The 18,933-nt window shown below is 34.2% G+C and overlaps 1 protein-coding gene across 1 annotated transcript; it reads right to left on the bottom strand.

Moving 5' to 3' along the window:
- Positions 1-248: 248 nt before the first annotated feature.
- Positions 249-18,397, bottom strand: LOC120211381 (proline-rich protein 4-like). The gene is made up of 4 exons (XM_039209924.1): positions 18,164-18,397; positions 17,234-18,044; positions 4,590-4,658; positions 249-319 (listed from the first exon to the last, which is right to left on the bottom strand). Exons 1-4 carry the CDS (start codon positions 18,324-18,326, stop codon positions 292-294), a joined length of 1,071 nt encoding a protein of 356 aa, XP_039065855.1. The 5' UTR covers positions 18,327-18,397; the 3' UTR covers positions 249-291.
- Between the last annotated feature and the right edge of the window lie 536 nt (positions 18,398-18,933).

Here is an 18,933-nt window from a genome sequence, read left to right as displayed (position 1 = left end):
TTGGATTCTGAAAGGTTTATTGAGACATTAATTATTAGATGTTTCCACTCAATATTTGTACCGGTCCATAACCGTTAGATTAGCATCCATCGTCGTCCATTTTCCTATTCATTGATTGAGTAAATTTATTCATGAACAGACAATAAATTAATAACTTGGCTCTTAATTTAAACATATTTTTTGTTTTATGGTCTTCATTCGTCCTTCCTTCAGAAGACTTTTATTGCATGCAGTCTTCACACTAAGCTTTATTAAAAGTGCAGAAGGATATTGTTTTATCGCTACAAAAGCTCAAGGATGATGATGCGAAAATGGAGGCCATTTTCCGAACTTAGGATGATGGTGGAAATACTTGGGGAAAGGAGGAAGTTTAGGGAGGACTGGGCACGACTTCTTAGGGAACGGTGGGAGCTTGGGAAGTGGAGGGTGCGGTTTTGGCTTGTATGCAGGAATAGGTGGAGGAAGTGGTTTTTTATATACTCGAACTGGTGGAGGAAGTGGTTTCTTATATAATGGAATTGGTGGAGGAAGTGGTTTCTTGTGTATCGGGGCCGGAGGAGATTTATAGACCGGAGACTTGTAAACTGGAACTGGAGGTTGATGTGGTTTCTTATAGATTGGAACTGGAGGAGGATGTGGCTTCTTGTATACCGGTACTGGTGGAGGTTTATAGATTGGAACTGCTGGAGGAAGTGGTTTTTCATATCCTGGAACTGGCGGAGGTTTAGACACCGGAACCGACAGTGGAAGAGGTTTCTTGTAGATGGGAGGGAAGATTGAGTGATGATGAAGGAACCCTTTCAACGGAAGAAAGGGAAACGTGGGCAAAGGGGGATGGTTCTACTTCGGCAATGGAGGGAACTTAAAATGAGGCCAAAAGGTGGCCGAAGCAAACGTTACAGGTGAGAATCTGAGCTTTCCTTTCAACCCAAAGTTGTGTTTCTCATCGCTACTGGATTTCAACACTATCTTGACCGACTCCATGCCATCATGTGTGGGACAAGGTTCAATCGACACACTATGAAGCTGCGCATAGCATTCTTCCCTCAGTTCCCCATCTTTAACCATCTCCTCAGGCAGTGTCACCTTAAAATTCCCTTCTTTATCAAGCTCACCTGAACCTCGTGTCTTGAAGTACTTCCCATTCTCTGGCTTGCAGTCTATGTTTACACGAAGCCCTGTAGACAGAAAATACAAATCACCGAAGACAAAACCACCACCAATATATTACATGCATCCAAATGAATGGCCATTGGCCCCGTACCTGAAAATGCCTGGCTAGTCTCCAAGTTATTCTCCGCACAATCTGCACAGTCACCGACCCCAACAACCTCGACCGTTTTGCCACCCACATTGGAGAAACCAACAATAAATAAGTAGAGAAAGAAACACACAAGTGCGACACCTCGAACCGGGAGGATCTGCATTGGGAACCGAGCTTGTACGGTGTCCCACCCAAAACAGCTGATTAGCTGATCAGAAAGCAAAAGCCAAATGAGCTTGAGTGATGGGGAGATTGAAACGGAGGCTTATTAAATAATGATCCTGAAGCGAATTCAATTCAGTCCATTGGCTCACTTGAAGGCCCTCACATGGTTTGGAAAAGAAATTTGGCATCAATAGAGCAGATGCCATTATATGTTCATTCATTCAGATCTCAACTGCAAACAGCTAAATTTTGCAGCCTATAAGGAAGCATTTGAGGGCTGTGTAAAGGAGCATTTGAGGCCTTAAAAGCGGTCTTTGAAAGGTATGTATGGAAACAGCAATGTATGTATTGCAGGACATTACTTGAGGGCTGGTTAGGCTTTACAGGTGGGAATAGCCAAGAAGGTATTAATGTGGATGCTCATTTGTTTAACTCGCCCTGTATTTCTCTAGCTATGAGTTCAAGAAATATAAGAGAAAATTAGACCATTTGTTGATGCAAGAATTGTCGAAGTGAAAATTTGCACACGATTTTGTCCTAGAAAAGCATCTCAATAGAAAAACTCGCCAAATTATGGAGCTTGCTGTCTCAATTTTGTTTTGAGTAAACTACCCCAACTAATTATTGTATTATTTCATTTTGACCACCGATGTTTCAGCTTAATAAATCAGATCACTCAATAATTTAAATGCTTCAATCAAATCTGGTCATTAACTTTTAGTAAAGGAGGTGAGATGGTCATTTAATAAAATTGGTATAATTACACTTTTTATCTTCAATATTTATATATTATATTAATACAATCCTAATTTCGATTTAATTTAATCATTTAATCATACAATGGCACATATCATTTAATTGGAGGAAAAAAAAGCACAAAGTGAGATTTAAACTTAGACCAAATAAAGTACTAAAAAGCACTTAATCAGAAACAAATCTTATAACTGGATATTAAATGGATATAGTTTATACATAATTTAAACTCTAATTACTACAAGATTAAAAGAAAAACCGGGTTAATGATTTTTATATTTATAAATTAAATTTAATATTTTTTACATTTATAATTCATTGGTTATATATATAATTTTTTTTAATTTTAATAATAGTTTTATATTTTTATTAAATAAAATATAATATATTAATCATTTATATTTTAATTAATTTTTTTGGATTCTGTAATTCAAAATTTGTAATTAAGTTATAACATTAACATGGTTAAAATCAACTTTAAATTAAATATTTCAAACTATGCGGTCTAATTAAAACTAACTAAAATATAGATAATTAATAATTTTTTTAATAAAAAATAAAAAAATTATTAATTAAATTAAAAAAATCAATTTAATGATTATATATAACCACTGAATTATAAATGTAAAAAGAATTAATAATTTAGTTTAAAGATATAAAAAATATTCAACCCAATTTTCTTTTAATCTTGTAGTGGTTAGACTTCAAAATATGTATAAACTATGTCCATTTAATATCTAATTATAAGATTTGTTTATGGTTTAGTGCTCTTTAATACTTTATTGAACCTAAGTTTAAATCTCACTATATCAACTTAATATGACTTGTTTTCTAGCATTAATTACAATTATTGAGTAAAAATATTCTAATGGCTGGGGTTGAGATCAAATTGATAAAATATAAAAAAAATTAAAAATATTAAAGATCAAATGTGTAATTATAATAGTTACATTAACTGTCAAGTCATTTTTAGTTAAAATTGATTAAAATATCAGTGATCAAAATAAAATCAAAATATAATTAAATGGTGTGACATAAATTATTTGATAGTTTAGTAAGCTTCAAAATAATGTAAAGGTATGGAATAACACAAATCAAATTACTTCAGTAGTTAAAGGAATGAATGTTATTTCTAGAGGTTACTGTTCGAGCACCAATGATTATTGCAAGATGATTGAACCTTCATTGTTAAATGTTAAAAGTATTTAGAATATATATTCATTTGTAATCACCTTAACTTAATAAAAAATATACATGCATTCAGTGATAATAAATTTCCCTTCCTAAATATAAGCATGATTATAATAAATATCACATAATTTAATAAACAAATAAGGCATTTATAACTATTTTAATTTTACTTGCTTTCAACAAACTTTTCAAACGTAAAAGTACTGTTTTTTAACTTTTTAGTTTGAGTCAATAATCACTTTTTAAATGAGATTTTTTGCTAAAAATAAAGTGTTTGAGATTATTTTTGCGTTTCAAACGAATTTGTGTACCAAAAGAACTTCCGTAAACATCCTCAAACCACCCATATAATGTAAAACTTAAAAGTTTTACACATCTTTTGTGTTATGAGATTAAAAAAATATAATTTACTTTTGATATAACTTCTAATACATCTTCTGTGATTTATCAAAATTAATTGACAGTTAATCACATCAAGTAAGTTTGTTTGTCTAGTTAACTTACATATAATCATCATAGATCTACACTTAACATTAACACTTAAATTCACTATAAAAACTCTCCATCAAAACCGAGAGAGAGGAGACATCCAAGTTCCCATATTCAACCATCCTCCTCACAAATAAGAGAATTTTTATCCCCAGTTAACAATCTACTATATTTTTATTTAAATTAAAAAGAGATAAAATTACTATAGCCAAAATAAATAATTTATTTTCATTAGTATTTAACATTTAAAGAGAGTATATTCGGGTAAATTAGGTATAGTGACCGGTATGGAGATCACGATGATGATGATGATTCATTCAATTATGTTGTGACAGTGATGAATAGAGGTAAGTACATATAGAACCAGAGTTCATATTTGTAACGAGAGATACAGGTATCACCCAACCACTCTATTTATTGGATTCTGAAAGGTTTATTGAGACATTAATTATTAGATGTTTCCACTCAATATTTGTACCGGTCCATAACCATTAGATTAGCATCCATCGTCGTCCATTTTCCTACTCATTGATTGAGTAAATTTATTCATGAACAGACAATAAATTAATAACTTGGCTCTTAATTTAAACATATTTTTTGTTTTATGGTCTTCATTCGTCCTTCCTTCAGAAGACTTTTATTGCATGCAGTCTTCACACTAAGCTTTATTAAAAGTGCAGAAGGATATTGTTTTATCGCTACAAAAGCTCAAGGATGATGATGCGAAAATGGAGGCCATTTTCCGAACTTAGGATGATGGTGGAAATACTTGGGGAAAGGAGGAAGTTTAGGGAGGACTGGGCACGACTTCTTAGGGAACGGTGGGAGCTTGGGAAGTGGAGGGTGCGGTTTTGGCTTGTATGCAGGAATAGGTGGAGGAAGTGTTTTTTTATATACTCGAACTGGTGGAGGAAGTGGTTTCTTATATAATGGAATTGGTGGAGGAAGTGGTTTCTTGTGTATCGGGGCCGGAGGAGATTTATAGACCGGAGACTTGTAAACTGGAACTGGAGGTTGATGTGGTTTCTTATAGATTGGAACTGGAGGAGGATGTGGCTTCTTGTATACCGGTACTGGTGGAGGTTTATAGATTGGAACTGCTGGAGGAAGTGGTTTTTCATATCCTGGAACTGGCGGAGGTTTAGACACCGGAACCGACAGTGGAAGAGGTTTCTTGTAGATGGGAGGGAAGATTGAGTGATGATGAAGGAACCCTTTCAACGGAAGAAAGGGAAACGTGGGCAAAGGGGGATGGTTCCACTTCGGCAATGGAGGGAACTTAAAATGAGGCCAAAAGGTGGCCGAAGCAAACGTTACAGGTGAGAATCTGAGCTTTCCTTTCAACCCAAAGTTGTGTTTCTCAATGCTACTGGATTTCAACACTATCTTGACCGACTCCATGCCATCATGTGTGGGACAAGGTTCAGTCGACACACTATGAAGCTGCGCATAGCATTTTTCCCTCAGTTCCCCATCTTTAACCATCTCCTCAGGCAGTGTCACCTTAAAATTCCCTTCTTTATCAAGCTCACCTGAACCTCGTGTCTTGAAGTACTTTCCATTCTCTGGCTTGCAGTCTATGTTTACACGAAGCCCTGTAGACAGAAAATACAAATCACCGAAGACAAAACCACCACCAATATATTACATGCATCCAAATGAATGGCCATTGGCCCCGTACCTGAAAATGCCTGGCTAGTCTCCAGGTTATTCTCCGCACAATCTGCACAGTCACCGACCCCAACAACCTCGACCGTTTTGCCACCCACATTGGAGAAACCAACAATAAATAAGTAGAGAAAGAAACACACAAGTGCGACACCTCGAACCGGGAGGATCTGCATTGGGAACCGAGCTTGTACGGTGTCCCACCCAAAACAGCTGATTAGCTGATCAGAAAGCAAAAGCCAAATGAGCTTGAGTGATGGGGAGATTGGAAACGGAGGCTTATTAAATAATGATCCTGAAGGGAATTCAATTCAGTCCATTGGCTCACTTGAAGGCCCTCACATGGTTTGGAAAAGCAATTTGGCATCAATAGAGCAGATGCCATTATCTGTTCATTCATTCAGATCTCAACTGCAAACAGCTAAATTTTGCAGCCTATAAGGAAGCATTTGAGGGCTGTGTAAAAGAGCATTTGAGGCCTTAAAAGCGGTCTTTGGAAGGTATGTATGGAAACAGCAATGTATGTATTGCAGGACATTACTTGAGGGCTGGTTAGGCTTTACAGGTGGGAATAGCCAAGAAGGTATTAATGTGGATGCTCATTTGTTTAACTCGCCCTCTATTTCTCTAGCTATGAGTTCAAGAAATATAAGAGAAAATTAGACCATTTGTTGATGTAAGAATTGTCGAACCCTGTGAAAATTTGCACAAGATTTTGTCCTAGAAAAGCATCTCAATAGAAAAACTCGCCAAATTATGGAGCTTGCTGTCTCAATTTTGTTTTGAGTAAACTACCCCCACCTAATTATTGTATTATTTCATTTTAACCACCGATGTTTCAGCTTAATAAATCAGATCACTCAATAATTTAAATGTTTCAATCAAATCTGATCATTAACTTTTAGTAAAGGAGGTGAGATGGTCATTTAATAAAATTGGTATAATTACACTTTTTATCTTCAATATTTATATATTCTATTTATACAATCCTAATTTCGATTTAATTTAATCATTTAATCATACAATGGCACATATCATTTAATTGGAGGGAAAAAAAAACACAAAGTGAGATTTAAACTTAGACCAAATAAAGTACTAAAAAGCACTTAATCAGAAACAAATCTTATAACTGGATATTAAATGGATATAGTTTATACATAATTTAAACTCTAATTACTACAAGATTAAAAGAAAAACCGGGTTAATGATTTTATATTTATAAATTAAATTTAATATTTTTTACATTTATAATTCATTGGTTATATATATATATATTTTTTAATTTTAATAATAGTTTTATATTTTTATTAAATAAATATAATATATGAATCATTTATTTTAATTAATTTTTTTGGATTCTGTAATTCAAAATTTGTAATTAAGTTATAACATTAACATGGTTAAAATCAACTTTAAATTAAATATTTCAAACTATGCGGTCTAATTAAAACTAACTAAAATATAGATAATTAATAATTTTTTTAATAAAAAAATAAAAAAAATTATTAATTAAATTAAAAAAATCAATTTAATGATTATATATATAACCACTGAATTATAAATGTAAAAAAGAATTAATAATTTAGTTTAAAGATATAAAAATATTCAACCCAATTTTCTTTTAATCTTGTAGTGGTTAGACTTCAAAATATGTATAAACTATGTCCATTTAATATCTAATTATAAGATTTGTTTATGGTTTAGTGCTCTTTAATACTTTATTGAACCTAAGTTTAAATCTCACTATATCAACTTAATATGACTTGTTTTCTAGCATTAATTACAATTATTGAGTAAAAATATTCTAATGGATGGGGTTGAGATCAAATTGATAAAATATAAAAAAAATTAAAAATATTAAAGATCAAATGTGTAATTATAATAGTTACGTTAACTGTCAAGTCATTTTTAGTTAAAATTGATTAAAATATCAGTGATCAAAATAAAATCAAAATATAATTAAATGGTGTGACATAAATTATTTGATAGTTTAGTAAGCTTCAAAATAATATAAAGGTATGGAATAACACAAATCAAATTACTTCAGTAGTTAAAGGAATGAATGTTATTTCTAGAGGTTACTGTTCGAGCACCAATGATTATTGCATGATGATTGAACCTTCATTGTTAAATGTTAAAAGTATTTAGAATAGATATTCCTTTGTAATCACCTTAACTTAATAAAAAATATACATGCATTCAGTGATAATAAATTTCCCTTCCTAAATATAAGCATGATTATAATAAATATCACATAATTTAATAAACAAATAAGGCATTTATAACTATTTTAATTTTACTTGCTTTCAACAAACTTTTCAAACGTAAAAGTAATGTTTTTTTAACTTTTTAGTTTGAGTCAATAATCACTTTTTAAATGAGATTTTTTGCTAAAAATAAAGTGTTTGAGATTATTTTTGCGTTTCAAACGAATTTGTGTACCAAAAGAACTTCCGTAAACATCCTCAAACCACCCATATAATGTAAAACTTAAAAGTTTTACACATCTTTTGTGTTATGAGATTAAAAAAATATAATTTACTTTTTTCTTTATAAAGATTTTATTTTCTAATATTATTCCCCACCATTCATTTTTAATTAATTTAATTATCTAAAATTGTATAAATTTCACAATATATCAATAGATTCAAACTCAAGTACTCAGTCTAACAATAATCATGTGTATATAGTTCACTTTTCATTAATGAGGGTTGATTTAAGTGGTAAACAGTTTGATATCGTTTAAGCAAAATCTCAGGTTTGAGTTCTTGTGTATGCAAAAAATCCCTACTGGAAGACTCACCCACCAAAGCTATGTATACAGTCCGGGTCGATCCAGATTAGTCAAGATGAAGCCTTGGAACTAGAGGTTAACAAAAAAAATTGTTCTCGAGTTAAAATTTTAAATTTCAGATTGAAAATAGGCGTGCATTAAAAATATGTCAAGAACAAGGGTTAGTTTAATTCAATATGTTAATTTTAAAATTTAAATATTAAAATAATTACTTATAAGAAATACATTTTTTAAGGTTGGTTATATAACTGAAGGTAAGGTTATATAACTGAAGGTAAGGTTATATAGTTGGAGATACGTTATGTCGTTGTTAGATACGTCTTGTCAATCGTATATTTTCTTAAATACTTTCAATAAGACATATTAGGGTGTTTTTCCCGCTATATCACCTATATATTATATATTTCCCTGTCAGGTACTCTTCAGACTATTTTTCTTGATCTAACACCCTTTGCAGTAAGGCGCTCCCCTGCAGCGCGCTTTACGCTGATATGGCACCACGTGGGGTAAGACGCACCCCCTGCAACGCGCTTTATGCTGAGTTGGGATACACGTGGCTATAACGCGACCCCTGAGGCGCGTCTTACTCCATGTAGGGCTATAGCGCGGTGCAGGGGCTGTGCTTTTCAATTATCACATGCTCAATTATCATACATGCATAGCCTTGCATAATTTACCCGAATTTATCGGCTTTAAAGCATCCTCTCTCGGCTATAAATAGCCCTCTCTCCGTAAACTCTCTCATCAACAATCCTTTCAACCAGTAAATAACGCCCGACAATCCTCTTATATTTGATTCAGAAGTTTGTTCAATCTTTCGTTATAAGATAATTTTGTTATATTATTTTTTTATAATTATATATGATTATTTGAAAAAATATATTATACTAATTGTTTTCAATTAATTTATGTGTTTGTAAAATTGGAAAGCGAGAGCATACGTCGAAATATTTTTGCGGTGCAGGTAATAATATAAAATTATATTATTTAAATTATTTACGTTCATGTGTAAAAATTTTATGGTGTTATATTTTCGTTCATATATTATTTATTTAATCAGGTTTGTTTCAGTTGTTTTTTTATAGATATAATATTATCGCACTTTTAAACTCTAAGAATGGCGTGACTTTCAGCTATTGTTTATTATGATGGAGAAATTCGAGAAGATGAATCTGGTGTTGTTTTCGTATCAAATGAGCGTGTTAAAATATCATTCAAGAGAAACATAACTCTTGAGGAGCTAATAACAAAGATTTCGAGGAAAGTTCATGTTGGAAGTAGTAGAAGAATGTCGTCGTTGCAGTATAGATTTCCAGTATCATTGTTGCCATTAACTTATACAGCATTCGAACTATCGAACAATGATGATGTTGAAATGATGGTTGATTCTCAAAGTAATTATTCAAACGCCGATATTGAGATATATGCAAAGTTTGTTCAAGTGCGTGTTGTTCGGGGTCAGTCATTAAGCTCCCACTATGGGCTGGTTGAACAAGTTGATCAAGTTGACAGCCCGACTACAGTAATGTGTAATGATTTTAACGTCATAATGGGAAATTCGCATCATGGTGCCGTCACATCAACTTCAATGGGGAGACATTCATCCACAACTTCTTACGATATGTACCGAGGTGGGTCAACGAACAATTCGTATGGCAACATCGCGTCCACTTCAAGGGGAAGACATTCATCTGTAAATTTCTTTGACCTTAATATGGAGATGCCATCGATGCAACAATCTGTGCAGTTTCCATTTGACACGATGGCTTCAAGCTCTAGGGGGAGGCATTCCACTGCGAGCTTTTTCGATCTCAATGTCGATATGCCTTCTAGTTCAAGGGGAAGACGTGCAAGTAGTAGGTTCTTAGACCTAAATGTGGAGAGGATGGAGGAACCATCATCTCCACTAGAAGAACTGCTTCGTGAGCCTGGTATGGATGGTGCTGAGACTGGACTATTCATTCACCCAGAATCACCGCAATTCAACTTCGATGATGATGTAGATGAAGTTCTCTCAAATGTGGCATAAGATGACCCTCCAGTACACATGTATGAAGCTGATTATGGTGCAATGTACGGGCCAGAATTTGTGGATATGCCTCATCTCGGTAACTATGGATATTACTTATCAATAAATAACGGTGAGTTATCTTTAGGCATGGAGTTTTCAAGAAAAGAAGAAGCGATGATGATATAAAAAATTACAATATCCGTAATTATGTTCAATCGAGAGTGAACCGCTCCACGACAGAAAAATATGTATGCTACCGTGCCCGACACGAAAACAGATGCAATTGGATGGTTCGCGTATCGAAGAGGAAGAGAAAAAACAACAGATGAGAATTAACAGTATACAACGATCCTCACACATGTTGTGCTGGAGGGGTCAACCAAGATCATGCCAAATTGGACTCTGAAGTGATATGTCAAGCCATCATGCCCATGATAAAAGTAAGCTCTCATATAGCTGTTGCTGTGTTGATTTCAGCTATACAATCGTAGTATGGGTACACTGTCTCCTATAAAAAAGCTTGGTTGACAAAACAAAATTCCATTGTCAAACTTCATGGCGAATGGAATGCATCTTACAACGAACTTCCAGGCTGGTTTAGGCTGGTGCGGAGGTTGAATTATGGGACAATTGTAGACTTCGAAACCTCCTATGCATACCATAATGATCGAGTTCTTCACGATCGATGCCAATTCTACCGGGTTTTTTGGACTTACCCACAGTGCGTTAATACTGTCAAATATTGCAAGCATGTGGTCCAGATCGACTAGACTTTCTTGTATGGAAAATACAAGCAAGTATTATTATTGGCATTTGTCCAAGATGTCAATCACAACATTCTTCCAGTTTCTTTTGCTCTTGTTGAAGGAGAGGATACAGATTCTTGGGCTTTTTTCCTCTGAAACTTACGTGCACATATTATCACGAGGGAAAAAATCTGTGTCATTTCAGATCACGGAGCTGGGATCAAAGCAGCAATGGAGTCTTTGGGTCCAATATAGCAACCACCATTTGTCCAACATAGGTATTATCTCCGACATATTGCTGCGAACTACCATGGAAGGTACAAGAAGAATGATGAGCGTCAATTAATTGTGCACTGTAAGTGAAACTGATGTAGTTTGTTTTCTTTCGATTATTTTAATTTTACAAAGAAAGCAAGTTAGTAAGTTATACATTTTTTGATCAGGTTACGAACTACTTCCTCAAACATTTGAATCAATGCTTCAAGATTTACGGGCCAAAAACAAGGAAGGATACAATTACATCAGCCTCATTGATAAAGAAATGTGGACGAACGCATATGATGGTGGATATGGACACATGACGACCAACTTGGCTGAGGCAATCAATTCAACTTTAAAGGGTGCACGTCACTTACCTGTAGCGGCTTTGGTAAAAACTATATATTTTTGTTTGGGGGTGCTTTTTGCGAAGCTCGGGGGGATAAGCTCAAACCTGGATGCAAGGCTGTCATGTCTATCACCTTATATTAGTTGCAGATCTACAAAAAAAATTGATGCATCAAATAGAATGTCTGTAACAAGCTTCTCTAGAAGACATGAAATGTTTCGTGTCACAGAGTTACCGCGACCTCTTCAAGGGATTGAAGCTGTGTCGTTAAGAGTAAATCTACGGGACAGAACGTACGACTGCGAGTTTTTTCAAGCTCTGAAGTATCCATGCTCTCATGTGATAGTAGCTTGCTCGCATACACGTCAAGACTATAATAGTTTTATAGATCTTGTATACCTACTATCTGAAGTTTTTAAGGTATACGAATTTGAGATCCCCCTATAGGTAATGACAAAGACCCTGATGAGGTTCAGGATTGGCTTCCGATTATACCAAATCCAACTTTATTGAGGGAGCGTGGTTATCCAAAATCCAATCGAATTCATTGTGATATGTATATTCGAGAAAGATCTAGACAAGACAGAAGATGTGGGCATTGTAGAAACCCAGGACACACTAGAAAAACATGTCAACTTCTACTGTTATCAAGTGACAATTGATGAGGAATTGATGCAGTTGTTTATCAAATAAGAATTCTTGTACTTTAATTTGCATTTACTTCAAGTTAATGTCATTCGATCTTATAATAAGTGACAAACTGAATAAAGTTATCGAACACTCGTATTAAATTTTATCATAACAATAACAATTTGGTATTTGAATATAATTTTAAATACAACAAACTTACAATAAGTATTAAATGGTAAATGATAAACAAATTACAATAACTGATATTAAATGGTAATAAACAAAATTAACCAAAATACGTTAACAAAAAGTCCAACAAATTTAACAAAATAAATTAAAATAAATCCAACCAAATTAATGGGCCCCTCAACTCTGTTGGGATCACCATCCTCACATCATCATTAGAATATGACACTCATTCAAACTAAAACAAATATATATAATTTTTATCAAAATAATAATCTAATTATACAACTATAATCTAAAATCGATTTTTAAACATTAAAAGGCATACCTGTGTGTTAGCCTTCTGATCGATTAATACCCTAATTTTTTTCTAAATCATTAGGTAGCTCCTGATGATTTTTCCTATAAGTAGACCACCTATTCAAGGAAAATAAAATTTATTATACAGTGTATAAAATGATTAATATACGAAATCAATTTTATAACTACCTCAAGAGTAACGGAAATGCGAATGAGTTCTTGACAACGAGACATAAAAAGGGCAATCAATACCATGCTCAAGACTGCAGCAGCAGGAGACATCCGCCGATAGCATTTTTCTTGTAGTCATTGGCTCGACACATCTCCCTGTACAGGAAAGCCAAAACTTTCGAGCCCCAACTGAGTGATCCGGCCAGACTAAAGTCGCCAAGATGTCGCAACCACATACAGTGAACTTGGTTGCGCGATTTGTCCATCATCAGCAACCCTCATATCAACTGTAGTATGCATGTCTGTGCATACATTTTAACTTCATCATTAGAGGTGTCATCGCTCAACTCCCGAAAATTGGCATCTAACCAATTTAACGGTATCCGACCACCGTTAAAACTTTTCGGGACACGTCTTAGATATTCCCGGCACAAAGTAATCCATGAACCGTGCTCCATCCCCGATATCACATCTCCATCCACCGGAAGCCCCAAGTGCATAGAAACATCCTCAAGTGTAATCGTGCACTCTCCGCGCGGAAGATGGAATGTGTGGGACTCCGGCATCCATCGCTCCACTAAGGCAAAATAAGGTATGGTTCTATCTTACAGTGACCCTCATATTTACCTATGTGACCGAATCCAGCCTCTACTAAATACGGCAAGACACGACTAGGTATCACTAACTTAAGGTTCCTAATAAAAGGATCTAATACATAGTCCCTCTCCTAAAATTAAATAATTACAAAAATTAATTTTTAAACTAATAATCATGCATTAAATATAAATAAATTATTACTAAAAATTTAGATTATATTAAAACATTAAAATGTTACCGTATCAGCAAAATGTCGCGATATATGATTTCCATCCAAGCGAAGTAGACCTCCTTCCATTTTATATCTGCAAAAAAATTAATTAAATAAAATATTAAAAAATTTAAATACTTAAATAAATTAAAAACAAAATATTAAATATAATAAAATATACCTTAAACAGTTAAAATAGAATATAAGAGTATTTGAGAGAAGTTAAGAGGATTGTTGTGATGAAAGTGATTGTGAATGGGGGTATTTATAGGGAGAGGGTGGGGTGTGAACGGCCGGGGGTAGGTGGGTAATTAAACCTAAGGCACGCCTTACTGGCGCTTGTCAGATTTAAAGGTAAAGCGCGACCCCTGCCCCGTGCTATACTCCATGTGACGCCAGATCAACGTAAAGCGTGTTGCAGGGGGCACGTCTTACTACAAAGGGTGTTAGATCGAAAAAAATAGTTTGAAGGGTGCCTGACAGGGAAATATAAAGTCAAAGGGTGATATATCGAGAAAAACGCCACGTATTAACACCAAGAGTTAAAAAAAAATATTGTCTTCAATCATTTAATAATTATATGTTAAAAGATTATATTTAAGAACTTAAAATATTTAATATCCAATTAATATAAGATTTAATTATACAAATCACATAATGATTAGATAATGCTTTTTCTCTGAGTATTTAAATATAAGATTAATAATATGAAAAACTACTTACATTTATATTTTGTCCACTTTTGGTCACTGATTTTAAAAAATATAAGATGTGGTCACTTTTATTTTTATTTAATTAAGATGTAGTCATCCGAGTTAACTGTCTTTAACATCAGTTAAATATTTTGATATAATTATACAGTTGGTCCCTTTTATTTACATATTCTCTCAATTTAGTCTTACTTTTAATAAATTAAAATAAATTTAATTATCTAATCGAATGATGTCACATGTCATGCCACGTAGGGGTGAGTGTTCGATCGAGTTGAGTCGAGTCGGATAAAAAATTTTGAGTTATTCGAGTTGACGAGTCCTATTTTACAACTCGGAGTGGACTTAGCATTTTTTCGAGTCGAGTCAAATTTTTGAGTTTCTGTTTAAATTTAATTATAAATCTTTATAATATTATGATATTATTTGATTCCAATTTAAATGATCTTTTATAACCATATACATTACATGTGTATTTGTTCATCTTTTTTCATATGTGATATACATTTATGATACAAAGTTGAGAGACTCAACTCAAACTTGAAAATCAATTCACTAATTACTAAATTTTTTGAGTTATTCGAGTTGTATTTTACAACTCGGTTTGAACTTGAAATTTGACTCGACTCGACTCGAAAAAATTTCAAGTCAACTCCGAGTTGTAAAATAGGACTCGTCATCTCAAATAATTCAAAAAGTTTGACTCGGCTCGATCGAACGCTCACCCCTACGTGGCATGACATGTGATATCATTCGATTGGAGGATTAAATTTATTTTAATTTATTAAAAGTATGACTAAATTGAGAGAATATGTAAATAACAGTGACCAAACGTATAATTATATCAAAATATTTAATTGCTGTTAATTACAGTTAACTCGGGGTGACCACATCTTAATTAAATAAAAACAAAAATGACCATATCTTCATTAAATGAAAGTGAAAGTGACCACATCTTATGTTTTTTTTTAAATCAGTGACCAAAATGGACAAAACATAAACGTAAGTGATTTTTCATGTAGTTAACCCTTAAATATATCTTTTAAACCTACGCTTATTGAGTAGTTGAAAACAAAGCACGATACACGTGTTGTTGCCATCATCTGGCTCATTCTCTTGCTAACACATGTCTTTGACATGTATTGCATATAGTTCTTTTTGTCAGAGATAAAACTGGTTTAATTTATCTCATTAGTTTTTAGGTTCTTCATTTTAATCCTTGATAATGTAATCTTAATCATGTATTATTTAAGGCCTCACAAATGTATACTTAATCAATGCGTATTTTTATGATTATATCATATGATTTGTCATAACTAATTAACAACTAACCATATCAAATAGGTCTATCTATCATTTTACCCTACAAATAGTTATTTTGGACTTATGCTCGACTCTAATACTAAGAACATATATACAAGTCACATCTCATGACTACAAAGGTTCTTAATTTTGAGGTTGTGGGATCGAGTTTCACGGAGGGCATTTCATAATTCGGAGATCTCCAACGGAAGCTGCTCTCAACCTAGTGTTGAGGGTAGCCTACTATTCTACCTCCCCTTACCCTATTACATATGATAATAAGGGTCAGCTAATTAAAAAGAGACGATTAAGGGGACAACAAAATTTTATATCCTCTTTGAATCTCATCTATTTCACACATCAAGACATCTCCTCTAGAGAGCCCTCGAAGAACATCTTCGGACGCGAGACACGAGACACCCAAAGCCTTATACTTCTTAAAAATTATAATTTTTTATTTGAACTTTAGGAAGTACCAAATAATTCATCAAAATTAATTGACAATTAACCGTATCAAGTATGTTTATCTACTTTATTAATATACATTAGATATCATGAATATATGTATAGTACTAACACTACAGATTATTATAAAATCTTTCGATTAAAACAAAGAAGAAGAAAAATCTAACATCTTATGTTTCATTTTTTCCGACACACGAATTTTTATAAGACTAATAGTTGTATAATTATCTTAGGGCATTTATTTTCATCAACCAATATCATTCTAATATTTAATAGTTAAAGACAGTATATTCTAGTACATTAGGTATAGTGTCCGGTATGGATATCACAATGATGATGAGTCATTCAGTTGTGTTGTGACAGTGATGAATAGGTAAGTACATAAAGAATCAGAGTTACGCAGATTTTTAACGAGAGATACAGGTATAACACAACTACTCTATATACGTGATTCGAAAAGTTTGTTGGGCCGCTCAATATTTACTAGTTCATTAGATCAGCATCAACCGTCCTCTCCATTTTACTATTCATTGATTGAGTAAATTCCTTCACGAAAAGACCAAAAGAATACGGGAAAATACTTATGACTTTGTACCTACTAAACTCACCTATGACGGTGAGCTTTGACATGAGCATCAAAAAGAAAACTAAAGAGAAACTTCGTGTCGACTTTTGAAGTTTTGAATTTAGCTAAGCAAAGGGAAGGAATGCATTACTGTTTATTGCAATACAAAATTAAAAATTCACACATTCACAAAGTGATCGCCGAAACATATAAATAATAAATTAATAACTTGGCTCTTAATTTTAACATTTTTGTTTTGTTTTGTTTTGTTGTCTTCCTTCGTGTTTCCTTCAAAAAGACTTTTATTGCATGCAGTCTTCAAACTAACCTTCATTAATAGTGCAAAAAGCAAAAGCTTAAGGATTGTGAAGAGAGAATGGTGGCAAAGGAGGCCATTTTCCGAACTTAGGATGGTGGTGGAAATACTTTGGAGGAATCTTGGGGAGAGGAGGAAGTTTAGGAAGGGGAGGGCATGGCTTCTTATGCAACGGTGGGATCTTGGGAATTGGAGGGTGCGGTTTTGTATAGATTGGAGTCGGAGGTTTCTTGTACACTGGAACTGGCGGAGGTAATGGTTTATTATATACAGGAACTGGAGGAGGATGTGGTTTCTTGTATATGGGGACTGGAGGAGATTTATTGACTGGAGGCTTGTAAGCTGGAACTGGAGGTGGATGTGGTTTCTTATAGATTGGAACTGGCGGAGGATGTGGCTTCTTGTATTTTGGAACTGGTGGAGGAAGTGGTTTTTCATATACTGGAACTGGCGGAGGTTTAGACACCGGAACCGACGGTGGAAGAGGTTTCTTGTAGATAGGAGAGAAGATCGGATGATGATGATGGAACCATTTTAACGGTGGAATGGGAAACGTGGGCAAAGGAGGATGGTTCCACTTTGGCAACGGAGGATGATGCCAAAAGGTGGCGGAAGCACAAGTTACAGGTGAGAACCTGAGCTTTCCTTTCAACCCGAAGTTGTGTTTCTCGTCACTACTGGACTTCAACACTATCTTGACCGACTCCATCCCATCATGGGAGGGGCAAGGTTCAGCCGACACACTATGAAGCTGCGCATAACATTCTTCCTTCAGTTCCCCATCTTTAACCATCTCCTCGGGCAGTGACACCTTAAAATTCCCATGTTTATCAAGCTCACCCGAGCCTCGTGTCTTGAAGTACTTCCCATTCTCTGGCTTGCAGTCTATGTTTACACGAAGCCCTGTAGACAGAAAACACAAATCACATAACACAAAGCCACAGGCAATATATATATATATATATATATACACACACTACATGCAATGCAATGCAAATGAATTGGTCATTGGCAGTACGTACCTGAAAATGCCTGGCTAGTCTCCAAGTTATTCTCCGCACAATCTGCACACTCACCAACCCCGACAACCTCGAGTGTTTTGCCACCCGCGTTGGAGAAACCGACAATAAACAAGTACAGAAAGAAGCACACAAGTGCGCCTCCTGGGACCGGGAGGATCTGCATTGGGAACCGAGCTTGTACGGTGTCCCTCCCTCACAAAACAGCTGATTAGAAAGTAAAAGCCAAATGAGCTTGAGTGATGGGAGGTTGAATTACGGAACTCTATTATATAATGATAAAGGAATTCAATTCAGTCCATTGGCTCACCGAACCCTCACTTAAAGGCCCTCACATGGTTTGAAAAAGAAATTTGCCACACCACACCTTCAAATTGAGCAGATGGCATTATCTGTTCATTCAATGAGATCTCAACTGCAACCAGCTAAACTTTGCTGTCTGTTTAAACCTACTTATTAATGTCTTTCATAAATATAATCTCTTCTTACAGATGAATTTTGGTTGAATTACAAGAATGGTCGTTAAAGAAATGAGAAGATCGATTTGTATCCATGCATTAGTCCATTGTAAGCTTTGTGAGAACCCCTTGGTTTTTATTTTATTTATTTTTTGCATTTAATAATATTAGGTGCAGTTCATCCATGGCTTCAAAATTTCCAGGTTTTGGAGCAAAAAAGCAAGAGACTTTAATTTGTAAGATATTTTCTTTTCTCTATCTAATACTTGGGACCATAACTAATAAACCATGTGACCTAGGGTCTAATGGTAGCTA

Source organism: Hibiscus syriacus, unplaced genomic scaffold, assembly GCF_006381635.1.
Source record: "Hibiscus syriacus cultivar Baekdansim isolate YM2019G1 unplaced genomic scaffold, ASM638163v2 tig00109972_pilon, whole genome shotgun sequence".
Lineage (NCBI taxonomy): Eukaryota > Viridiplantae > Streptophyta > Magnoliopsida > Malvales > Malvaceae > Hibiscus > Hibiscus syriacus.
This window is presented reverse-complemented; position numbering and strand designations above follow the sequence as displayed.